This window comes from Hylobates moloch, unplaced genomic scaffold (assembly GCF_009828535.3).
Source record: "Hylobates moloch isolate HMO894 unplaced genomic scaffold, HMol_V3 SCAFFOLD_3, whole genome shotgun sequence".
Lineage (NCBI taxonomy): Eukaryota > Metazoa > Chordata > Mammalia > Primates > Hylobatidae > Hylobates > Hylobates moloch.
In genome coordinates, this window is record NW_026652278.1 from 3,375,385 (window position 1) to 3,387,539 (window position 12,155).

General features: G+C 50.0%; 1 protein-coding gene across 2 annotated transcripts in view; it reads right to left on the bottom strand.

Moving 5' to 3' along the window:
- Positions 1-3,157, bottom strand: part of GLRX3 (glutaredoxin 3) — a 43,037-nt gene extending 39,880 nt beyond the window's left edge. For both annotated transcript variants that reach the window (XM_032174987.2, XM_058435891.1), the window contains exon 1: positions 3,018-3,157. In XM_032174987.2, the coding sequence (XP_032030878.1) occupies positions 3,018-3,109 (92 nt within the window). In that variant the 5' untranslated portion in view covers positions 3,110-3,157. The remainder of the gene's footprint in view (positions 1-3,017) is intronic.
- Between the last annotated feature and the right edge of the window lie 8,998 nt (positions 3,158-12,155).

The window sequence follows — 12,155 nt, forward strand, 5'->3', positions numbered from 1 at the left end:
ACTCTGTCACCCTGGCAGGATCATAGTTCACCGCAGCTTGGAACTCCTGGGCTCAAACAATCCTCCCATCTCAGCCTCCTGAGTAGCTGGGGACTACAGGTATGCATCACCATGCCTGGCTACTTTTTTTATTTTTTGTAGAGACGGGTTCTCACTATGTTCTCCAAGCTAGTCTCAAACTCCTGGCCTCAAGCCATCCTCCCAAAGTGCTGGGTTTGCTGGTGTGAGCCACCATAATATTTTTAAATGTCTTCACCGTCACCAAAAAAGCTGCAGAAATTTGCTCCTTCCCCAGATGCCACACATCATTTATCATGTGTCCGTTTAAACTAGTCACTAAGGAAACTGTACATTGTTTCCTGGGTCATTTCAAGTACAGGCCAGTGGCAAGGATACATCCAAACGGTATTTACATTTAAACTTTTATCCATTTTGGCCGGGCGCAGTGGCTCATGCCTGTAATCCCAGCACGCTGGGAAGCAGGCCCATCATCTGAGGTCAGGAGTTCGAGACCAGCCTGGCCAACATGGTGAAACCCATCTCTACTAAAAATGCAAAAATTAGCCAGGCATGGTGGTGGGCACCTGTAATCCCAGCTACTCGGAAGGCTGAGGCAGGAGAATCATTTGAACCCGTGAGGTGGAGGGTGCAGTGAGCCAAGATTGTGCCACTGCACTCCACTCCAGCCTGGGCAACAGAGAGAGACTCTGTCTCCAAAAAAAAAAAAAAAAACCACTTTTATTCATTTTGATAGTTTAAGGACTTTTTAAAACATGATGCATTTAAAACAAACATATAAAACACATAGACAAAACAGTCTTTCCAGGTGATGGTAAATTCAAAACGTTTACTTAGGGCAGGTCCACACAAGACCTGCTCATTTCAAGAGGCCACTTGTGGTGACTCCCGTGATTGTGCTGATCTGTACTGGATGAGTCAGAGCCCAGCTTCCATCAGTGAGTAAATGTCACATGTCCCTCCCCAACCCCTGCTTTTTTCCTTAACAATTTCCCAGGTAAACCTGAAATGCCTAAAGAGCTGTTTAAATAACACTTGAACTTCATCATCCCCATAAAGCATTTCTAACCATTAGTCAGTAACTCTCACCCCTCCCCATTTCCAAAGGCAACACCCCATCTCACCTGCACTCTCCATTGCAAAATCAGAGTACTACTTCTCTCTAATTCAAATTCAGTCAACAAAATTTCACTCAATTTAGATCAACAGGGCAGGTCACGAGGGCTCAAGCCTGTAATCCCGATACTTTACAAGGCCGAGGCAGGCGAATCACTTGAGCTCAGGAGTTCCAGAGACCAGCCTGGGCAACATGAGGAAACCCTGCCTCTATGAAAAATACACAAATTAGCCCAGCGTGGTGGACCGCACGTGTAGTCCCAGATACTCAGGAGGCTGAGGCGTGAGGATCGCTTGAACCCAGGAGGTAGAGGCTGCAGTGAGCCGAGATCACGCCATTGCACTCAGCCTGGGCAACAGAGCAACAGCCTGTCTCGAAAACAAAACAAAATTTAGATCAATAAGCATTTTTGGCCAGACGTGGTAGCTCACACCTGTAATCCCAACCCTTTGGGAGGCTGAGGAGGGCAGATCGCTTGAGTCCAGAAGGTCGAGACGAGGCTGGGCAACATGGCGAGACCTCGTCTCTATAAAAAAATATAAAAATTAGCCGGGCGTGGTGGTGAGCACCTGTAGTCCCAGCTACTCGGGAGGATGAGGTGGGTGGATCACTTGAGCCTGGGAGGCGGAGGCTGCAGGGAGCCGTGATCGCTCCACTACACTGCAGCCTGGGTGACAGAGTCAGACCCCGTCTCAAAAACAAATCAAAACAAAAAGCTTTTTGCCTGTGAATTCCATGAAGCATTCTACTTCCTACTGAAATACTAAGGGCCAACATCTACTGAGTGCTTCCTGCATACTACGCATTGTATTAATTGTATTTTACATACGTCATCTCATTTAACCCTCGCAACCACCCTGAGGTACTAATGGGTTACATGGCTAGTGAGTGGCTGCGGTGGGACTGGATCCCGGGCAATCCGACATAAGAGTTCCCATAACAAACGCTAATAATACAACTAAGAGAACAACTCAAGTCCTTGGAGTAGTCTACAATGTGAGGTGGTTTTATCACGGCGAGTCCACGTGCAGACCTTTCCCTGCAGGCACGCACGCTAGTAAGCATTTACTCGTAAGCATGCTTGCAGTTCAGAGCTTCTGGTCCACCCTGAAAACGTTTTCTATGCATTCCTATGGATCTCCTTTTGTAGTCTTCCCAGGGATTGAAGACGACACCGGCGCCAAATCTGAACAGACTCTCACTACACCAGTTCATGGAACAGGAAATCTCTATCTCCGGCAACAGGTTAAGTCTGAAGACTGAGGCTACCTGCTGACCAACAAACTTTAAGGCTAACTTCAAAAGGCAGCCAGGCCTAGCTAATGCAGCGGGGCCTTCCCTAGCGGCTCTTCCTGCGACAGGGGCGTTCCTGAAGGGAGGCTGAAGAGCAATGGACCGACGCCGAGCCTGCCGCTCCCTCCCGGCGGGCACAGCAAAGGTGGAGCCCGCAGCCGTGGGTCCCCGCTCCGTGGCGCGAAGGGCCGGGGTCTCGGCGCCGCCCCGTCCCCCGCCCCGCCACGCCACTGCGGCACGGCTGAGTCACCACCGCCGCCTTCCCGCTGCGGGGCCGCCCAGGCCAGAGGCCGGGAAGGTCGCGTCCCCCGGGCTTGGACCTCCGTCGAGGTCGGACCCAGGGCTGGGGCCGGGGCTGCGAGGCGAGCCTCGCGCCCTGCTCGCTGTTCCGGGGCGGGGAACCCGCGGCTCGGGCCACTCACGCGGAGGCTCGGGGGAGTCTACGGGTGGCGCCGGGCCCGGTCCCCCGAGGCAGAAGGGAGCCGGGCGCCAAGGAGCCAGGCTGGGCCACCCGCCGCCCCACACCGGCCCGGTCTCGCGGCCGCTCCCGCTCCGGCTCCTCACTCCTGCCGCTCGCCGCCCCGCTTACTTGGCTTTGAGGCGCAGCAGCTCCTCAAACTGCCCGGCTGAGCCGACCTCCTCCAGGGCCGCTACAGCTGCCTCAGCCGCCCCCGCCGCCATGCTGCCGCCGCCAGACAGGAGCAATCCAGTGCCGGCGGCCGGATGTGGGCGGGGCCGCGGAGAGCTGAGCGGCTGCGCGAGGGAAAGCCCCGCCCCTGCCTGCGCTGAGGCAGCAGAGCCTGAGAAATCCCAGAAGGGGCCTCGGCAGCGGGCTCTGGATCCCGCTGGGGGGCTCTGACCCTGCCAAGTCTGGGCACTCAGCTGCGGGCCTCCTGGCTCCTGGGGTTCATGGCTGTTATGGCTCCTGGCTGTCGGGGCTCCTGGATCTCGGGGCTCCCTGGCTGTTATGGCTCCTGGCTGTCGGGGCTCCTGGCTGTAGGGGCTCCTGCTGTAGAGGCTCCTGGCTATGGAGGTTCCCGGTTATAAGGGCTTCTGGCTGTAGTGGATTCTGGCCGTCGAGGCCCCTGGCTGTGGGGGTTCCTGGCTGTCGGGGCTCCTGGCCGTAATGGCTCCTGGTTGTCGGGACTCCTGGGTGTCGGGGTTCCTTTCTGTCAGGCCTCCTGGTGGTAGAGGTTTCTGGCTGTTGGGTTCCTGGCTGTTGGGGTGACTGGGTGTCAGGGCTCCTGGTGTTAGGGTTCCTGGCTTCCTGGCTATAGTAGGGGCTCCTGGGTGTCGGGGTTCCTTGCTGTCAGGCCTCCTGGTGGTAGAGGCTTCTGGCTGTTGGGGTTCCTGGGTGTCAGGGTTCCTGGCTGTCAGGACACCTGACTCCTGAGGCTCCTGGCTTTTGGGGCTCCAGACCTTCCTTGCACTTCCTGTGTCTCCTGGGTCTGTAATAGTGAGAAGGGGCCGGTGGAGGGGTGGGGGTGAGACATGCGAGTGAAAGTGAAGTCGGATGTGTACATTTAGGAAGCTGAAATTATCAAAAATGAAATTGCATAAAGGTGAAGAAGAACTGGGAGGTCTGGGAACAGAAGTGGTAGATCTTGAACTTCAACACAGACAGAGTGCTTCCAATTCAGTCCTGGGACCTGAACCTAGAGCCCACAGCATGTCCCTCCTCCCCTGGCCCTCCACGCGTGCCACCGTTCATTGCAGCCCCACAGAGCCATCACCTATTGTAACCTCAGAACAGAAGGGGCTGGGTAGGTCCACTGGGTTGGGGGCCTGGCTCCAAGATCCCTGCAGTCCTCCCGCCTGGACTCCTTGGGTGGTCCCTGGCTTGTCTTTCTCCCTTGGGAATCCCCCTGATGTTGGCTCTCCATGTGGTGTACTCTGTACCCCACTCCCCATGCTTCCTACACACTTTCTGGCCTGAGTAATCTCCATGCCCCCACTGACATCAACCTCCAGGGAAACCTCAACAGCGAGCCCAGAACTCTCCCCTGCAGTTAGAGCCTAGCATCCATTAACTTTGAGGAGGGGCCATCTTTTATTGGATATCCCCAAACCACACTGGGCCTTCCCTCCAAAGTGCCTCTCTTCTTGGTTCCCATCTCAGGGAACACCATCGCTCCCACCCAGACACTTGGGGCTCCCTCTGGCTGGTCCCCCCTGCTGTCCCTGGGCTTTGAGGCCAAGCCCCCACAGAGCCTTCCCTACTAGCCAGGTGTTCCCAGGCCCCCTGTGCTTGCTTCTACCATGGCCTGTCTCATGTTCTAGAACTGTGTTTGTCCTCCATTGGCCTGTGTTCTTAAAGGGCAGGAGCTGGTCTGTGTCACAGTGCCTGGATCAGAGTCACACATAGGAGGTGCTCAGCCCATGCTAACAGCTGCCAGAGGACCGGGGTCACTGGATTGCAAAGACTTCGTACAAGAAAAGTAGCATATCATTCATACTTTTTATATTGATTACGTGTTGAAATGAGAATATTTGGATATATTGGGTTTTCTGAAATATATTATTTAAATTGGCCTCTTTTACCTTTGGCTCCTGGGAAATGTCTAATTTCATAGGTAACTTTCATTCGTGGCCCTTGAGTTTTCTTGGGCAGCACTACTGTGGTGATTAAAAGTGGCCTTTTGGAGCTTGTCACATGTATTCGTCACCTGGAGAAATACATGGTATTAAACACAATAAATTGCGTTATTTAAAATGCAACGGGAGAATGATGAGTAACCGTTTTGTATCTTGCCTGTGGTGGTGGGAACACAAACCAAACGTGATAAAATTGTATAGAACTTGGCTGGACGCTCTGACTCACACCTGTAATCCCAACACTTTGGAAACCCCAGGCAGGAGGATCACTTGAGCCGAGGAGTTGGAGACCAGCGGGGCAACATAGGAAGACCCAGTCTCTACAAAAAAAAAAAAAAATGGGTCAGGCATGGTGGCTCACATTTGTGGTCCCAGCTAGGTGAGAGGCTGAGATGAGAAGATCACTTGAGCCTGGGAGTTGGAGGCTGCAGTGAGCCATGATCCTGCCACTGCTACTGCCCACTAACCTGGGCGACAGAGCAAGACCCTGTCTCAAAAACAAAAACAAAAACAAACTACACACACACACACACACACACGCATGCACGCGCACACGAGTACAAGTAAAACTGGGAAAATCTGAAAAAGATCAGTGGATTGTTTATAAATATCAGCATCCTGGTTGTAGTATTACAGTTTTGCAAGATGTTGGCATTGGAAGAAAGTGTACCCAGGATCTGTATTATTTCTTACAACTGCATGTGAATCTATAGTTCTTTTAAACTTAAAAGCTTAGTTAAAAACAATGTAAATAAGACTTTAAAGTTTACTATGAAAAGAATGCAATAGGAGGGAAAAAAGGCACCATGTCAAAAAAAAAGAAAAAGATACCATGTCATAAAACAAGATACACATTCTGGTTATCATTTTTTTTTTCTTTTCTTTTCTTTTTTTGAGATGGAGTTTTGCTCTTGTTGCCCAGGCTGGAGTGCAATGGCGTGATGTCGGCTCACCACAACCTCCGCCTCCCGGGTTCAAGCAATTCTCCTGCCTCAGCCTCCCAAGTAGCTGGGATTACAGGTGTGTGCCACCAAGCCCGGCTAATTTTGTGTTTTTAGTAGAGATGGGGTTTCTCCATGTTGGTTAGGCTGGTCTCGAACTCCTGACCTCAGGTCATCCGCCCGCCTCGGCTTCCCAAAGTGCTGGGATTGCAGGCATGAGCCACCGCGCCCGGCCTGTGATTATCATTTTTAAGTAGAATTGAATGTAAATAAAGCATATAACTATATCAGTGAATGGCGCATAGAAAAGGGTCTCCAGAAGGATACTCCCCAAATTATTATCAGAGCTTGCCTCCAGAGAGCAGAAACATAGGAGAGCTAAAGTGAGGCCCTTCACTTTGACTTACACACTTCTTTGTGTCATTTGCATGTTTTCCAATAGCATGGAATGCTTTTGAAATTTAAAAAATAATGAAATTGTATTGCACAGGGGAAATGTGCTATAGTGAATCCTTTTCAAAAAAAAAAAAAGCAGTAATCACCCCTCAAATGTGGCTGTTTTATAAATGCTGATTTTTCTTTATTTTTTATTTTTATTTATTTATTTTTTTTTTTTTTGAGATGGAGTCTTGCTCTGTCACCCAGACTGGAGTGCAGTAGTGCGATCTCGGCTCACTGCAATCTCTGCCTCCCGGGTTCATGCCATTCTCCTGCCTCAGCCTCCCGGGTAGCTAGGAATAGAGGTGCCTGCCATCACGCCCGGCTAATTTTTTGTATTTTTAGTAGAGACAGGGTTTCACCGTTTTAGCCAGGATGGTCTCGATCTCCTGACCTCGTGATCCGCCCGCCTCGGCCTCCCAAAGTGCTGGAATTACAGACGTGAGCCACCGCGCCCGGCCCGCTGATTTTTCTTTTAAATGGAATTTGCTGAAAGTAGCACAAACCAGTTGCAGAGCAGACTCTTTAAAAAAAAATGCTATGAAAACTCCTGGATAACACTTCCATTTCTGCCCTTTTTGTAGTTTATTATTGTTGGGGCCACAGGAAAGCTTCCCCTTAGCCCTCTGATGGTTTGCTGAAAATCACTGACAAAAGGCAAATTAATAGGAGAAAAGATATACAAATTTATTTGATCACAGTTTCACGTCACACGTGAAGACTCAAAGATACAGGGAAAACTGTCCATTTTTATGCTTAGGTTCAACAAAGTATGGACATTTGTGTAGAAATACGATTGCACAAAATGGGTATGCTCTTATGCTAGCAGAACTCACTGGGGGCTTTGCAGATGCTAATGCCCCCCAGAACCCCCTGCTACCAGCCATGGTCAGTCCCACCATGTTCTTCAACATGGCCATCAATGGCAAGCCCTGGGGTCATCAAACAGCCCTTCAAGCTGTTTGCAGACAAGATTCCAAAGACAGCAGAACACTTGCATGCTCTGAGCACTGGAGGGAAAGGATTTTGTCATAAGGGTTCCTGCTTTCACAGAATTATTCCGGGGCTTATGTGTTACGGTGGTGGCTTCACACGCCGTAATGGCACTAGTGGCAAGTCCATCTACAGGGAGAAATTTGATGATGAAAACTGTAGCCTGAAGCATACAGGTCCCAGCATGTTGTCCAAGGCAAATGCTGGACCCAACACACACGGTTCCCAGTTTTGCATCCGCACTGCCAAGACTCAGTGGTTGCATGGCGAGCATGTGGTCTTTGGCAAGGTGAAAGAAGGCATGAGGGTCCAGAAATGGCAAGACCAGCAAGAAGGTCACCATTGTTGACTGTGGACAACTCTAATAAATGTGACTTTATATTTTATCTTTTAAAAAGACCTGACTGGGAGAACGCAGCAAGGCCGGTATGGTGTTCAGATTCTTCCTGGCCTCTGTGCAGCCTCCTTACTTCTGGGTAAAGGAGCAAGACCCTCTCTGGAATGGGGGTCTTATGACCTACACTCAAGCAAGATAGGTCAGAACATTTCTTTTTGGCCAGTTTTTTGTTTGTTTGTTTGTTTTTGAGATGGGGTCTCGCTCTGCCACCCAGGCTGGGGTGCAGTGGCATGATCTTGGCTCACTGCAACCTCCACCTCCCAGGTTCAAGTAATTCTCCTGCCTCAGCTTCCCGAGTAGCTGTGATTACAGTTATGTGCCACCACACCAGGCTAATTTTTTGTATTTTCTGTAGAGATGGGGTTTTACCACGTTGGCCAGACTGGTCTTGAGCTCCTGACCTCAAGTGATTCACCTGCCTTGGCCTCCCAAAGTGTTGGGATTACAAGCGTGAGCCACCATGTCTGGCCTGTGGCCAGTTTTTACAGAGAAAAGATGGGGTGTTGGGTTCTGTGTTTTTACACAGCTTATTTAGCTGACTTTGCTATAGGATATGGTGTATTAGGTAGCACGGAGAATTTTGGATTTTCGGGTGTTGGGGGGTAGGGAGTTAGAGTAATTATTTGGAGAAAAGGGGTTCTGGTTTCTATGACGTGCCTAAGGGAAGAGGGATTCTAGTTTCTCTGGCTAGCCTCAGAGGAGAATGAGGGGCAGGGACAGGAGGGCAGGAGAAGGTCAGAGAAAAACTTTTGCTTCTGAGGCTATAGCTGAAGCCTCATTCTAGGGTTCTGTTTCCTGAGCCCATGTTGTCACTGTTGATATCAAGAGGCCTAGGGGCAGCAGAGGACCTCCTCCTAGCTCTAGGAGCTCTGATGTTCTGACATGGCCAACACACTACTAGGCTCTGCCCTGAGCGGAGCCAGGTTTTGGGGAGCTATGGGATACACAGGTGCCCACTGGTAAATGGCACTTTTCAGCTATTCAAAGCCCCCAAAGGTAAACATCCGTATTGATCATTCAGCACCCCCTTAAGCTGATGATGTGGGACCCACACTGCCCATGCCCCACTGTATAGCTAAGGAAACTGCCCAACCCACAGCAGGGGAGGGGCAGCACCAGGATTCACTGCCCCGACCAGTGCCCTGGAAAGTCCATCGTCTCTCCCTATGACCATGTTAGGGCCCACAGGGAAAAACTGGCCGTGACCCTATGAAATTGGCCTGGGCTGGCACAGAATGCGCTGGACGTGGACTTTCCCTTAAGCCCCATTAAAGCTGAAAAGCAAGGACTGTGGCTGATTGTGGCCATGTGCCCACAGGTTCCTCCTGGCCACTAATATTCTGCTGACCCTGTATATAAGTATATAAGCATCATTTAGCCATGTTCTTTTATTTATTTATTTATTTATTTATTTATTTATTTATTTATTTATTTAGAGACGGAGTCTCGCTCTGTCCCCCAGGCTGGAGTGCGGCGGCACGATCCTGGCTCACTGCAACCTCCGCCTCCCGGCTTCCAGCAATTCTTCTGCCTCAGCCTCCCGAGCAGCTGGGACTACAGGGGTGTGCCACCACGCCTGCATTTAGCCATTTAGCCATGTTCTATTCCTTCTTGGTGGTGGTGGTGGGGTTCCCATAGCCTGAAGAATAAGGGCCTGGGGCTCTGGGCCTGGGGGCTGAAGCTGCAGTGGAAGATGCTTTCCTGGACTTTCCTGGCAGCAAAAAACTTCATCTCTTGCCCGTGAATTGCCTGTATTTTAAAGGGTGTGTGTGTGTGAGAGAGACAGAGAGAGAGAGGGAGAGAGAGAGAGAAATTGAGGTGTAATTATTTTGCTGGGTAATGACAACAAACATTTACTGCTCCTAAACAGGCAAGGAAATGATTTAGCCATGAACTTTTCATGATGCCTCATTCCCTCCTGTAGTCCCGTGGTCCTCAGCCGGCGCGGTGGGAGAAGGGGGGTGGGGGGCCACAAATAACCCACGTGGAGAGGAATGCGGGGTCAGCCTCAGGAAAACTGGGAGGGGACGTCCCACCTGATGGGGGTCTTTGTAAACCCTATCAAGGGAAGCCCAGAGACACAAAAAGGTGCAGGGAGAGAAAGAAGGAGAAGGTGTTTTAAAGAGTAAAGCCTGGCATTAAAAAGTGTTGTTATTCGAGTAAAATGGCCAACGTTTCCTTTCTTTTAAGAGCGACTCTTAAATTCCAATTACTCCGCCCCCAAAGACCAGTTGAGAATAACCCCAACTGGAGGGAATTAATTTCCTTAGGAATTTCACTCTTACAAGATTAATGGAGCCCCCCTGCAGAGAAACAGTAAAACTGTAAGTACAGTAGATTTGCACCTGAAGGATACATATTTTAATTTCTGTTCTCAAGCTGCGATAACATCTTCTCCAGCTACTATAAAAAGCATAAATGAGCACCCGCACGTCTGCTGAGAACTTGCAACCCCAGGCTCCCCGGGAGCAGCCCCGCGCCGACCCTCCACGCTGCTCGCCTGGGCGCGGGGACCGCGGCGTGGGCGCGGGGATGGGAAGGCCCGGGGCAAACAGCCTCCCCGCGAACCGGGTCGACCCAGCCCAGAGCAGAACCCCTGGACCAAATTATCCTAAGTCGACCCCTACCCCACCCCCAGCCCTGTCACCCACCCTGGCACCGCCCTCCCGTGGGGACAATTGGCCTGGACCAAGAATGGGGAGCCTGAACAGTGGCTGCTCTCCCACCCGCTCCTCCGGAGCCTGCAGCGGGGTTCAGCCTCTGTCCCGCAGACTTCCTGGCCCCAAGAACGGGCCTTGGGAAGGGTCTCCCCTGACTCCAAGTTGACAGCAGCCCTCCCTTCTCCTAAGCCCAAGCCACTCTGGCAATGGAGACCCCCTCCCTCACGCTAACCAAGGACCGGTCTGGGATGGGGAGTTGGGGATGGGCTGTGAGGACTCTTCTCTCAGCCCTCAGGAGTCCAGAACTTATCTGGGAACCCATCAGCCAATTTTCTGTTCCCTTTCTTGCCAAGAACTGCTTTTATTGGAAGAAGTCTATGTATATGCGTGCTATAAAGGTTGTTTATGCTGTCATAGCTAGATTTTTATTGGTTGTATTTTTGCTGCACTTGCTTGAAAAATAATTATTTTCAAAGAAAAGAAGAATTACATATCCAGTAAACTAAATAAGACTCACTGTTTATTAGAGACCTCTGACAGCTCCTCAAACACACAAAAAAGATTTCCAAGCAGTGGATGGACAATTTATGTGTAAGTTTATTTGTAAAACAGATTTCAAGACATACTTCATCTTGGCTCTGCCAATAAAAATACATTCCATTTCTTTTCAGAAGTATGTCTTATCTGATGGCTTCACAGTAATCTGGTTTCCCCGAAGAAGCTAAGACTATCTGGGTAAGTGTGTACCCAGTAGCCCAATCTAGCTTTGGGTTGAGTTGTGGGGCTGCTATACAGAGGGGAAAAGTGATTATGTCCCACAAGGAGTTCTCTAGAAGAAATGTATTTATAAGAAATGTAGTTCATAAGTCCCAACCCAGCTATTGCAATCTCTAAAAATGAGTTAAAACAATTTTCAAACATGTTTTTAATTGTTTGTTTACAATTTATCGGGGGGAAGAAAAACTCACCTTGGAATTGCCTGCCCATTTTCCATTCCCTGCATGGATTCTAATCTCTCTCCCACCTAGGATGAGCCAGGGAGTTGGGCGCGAATTGCAGTGCCAGATTCCAGGCTGTAGGTGGCATAAGTGCCTCTTCAGGCTGGAGAAACAGCAGCCTTTGTTGAGTGGCTTTATTCAACCTGAGAAACCACAGCTGAGAATTCACGCAAACCCATGCCGTATTTGTGGAGGCTCCGCCGACCCACCCAAAATACGTGCTTTTCCCCTGACCTGCAAACGTTTAACACTTTCTTCTCTTCCCGTTTCACTAGGCTATTTGAGATCCTGCAAGATTTATCAAGACTGTACTAGCCATATGAAAGCATGTTAACACAGGGAGGGAGAGAGGAAGAGCCCCCCACATGTTATGACTGGCATACACGCTCACAAAGCATCATTACTCACCGAAGGCCCAGTTCTGAGGCGATCACCCCAGACACACTGAATGCAATTTGTTGGTCACTGAGTGTGTATGCCTAATCCCCACAGATGTTTACATGCAGCTGCATCTTCTCTCCATTTGAATCACAATGTTTTATATGTAAATAGTATTGTGTGCATGTGTGTGCATATGTGTATTTATCCTCCAAGTCCAGTTGGAGTTAATTTTCTGCTGTTATTTGTAGTTCATGTTTCATATCTAAGAAATTAAGGACCCAGATGAGCTTTCCTTGGTGTCACAAACTTTTTTTTTTTTTTTTT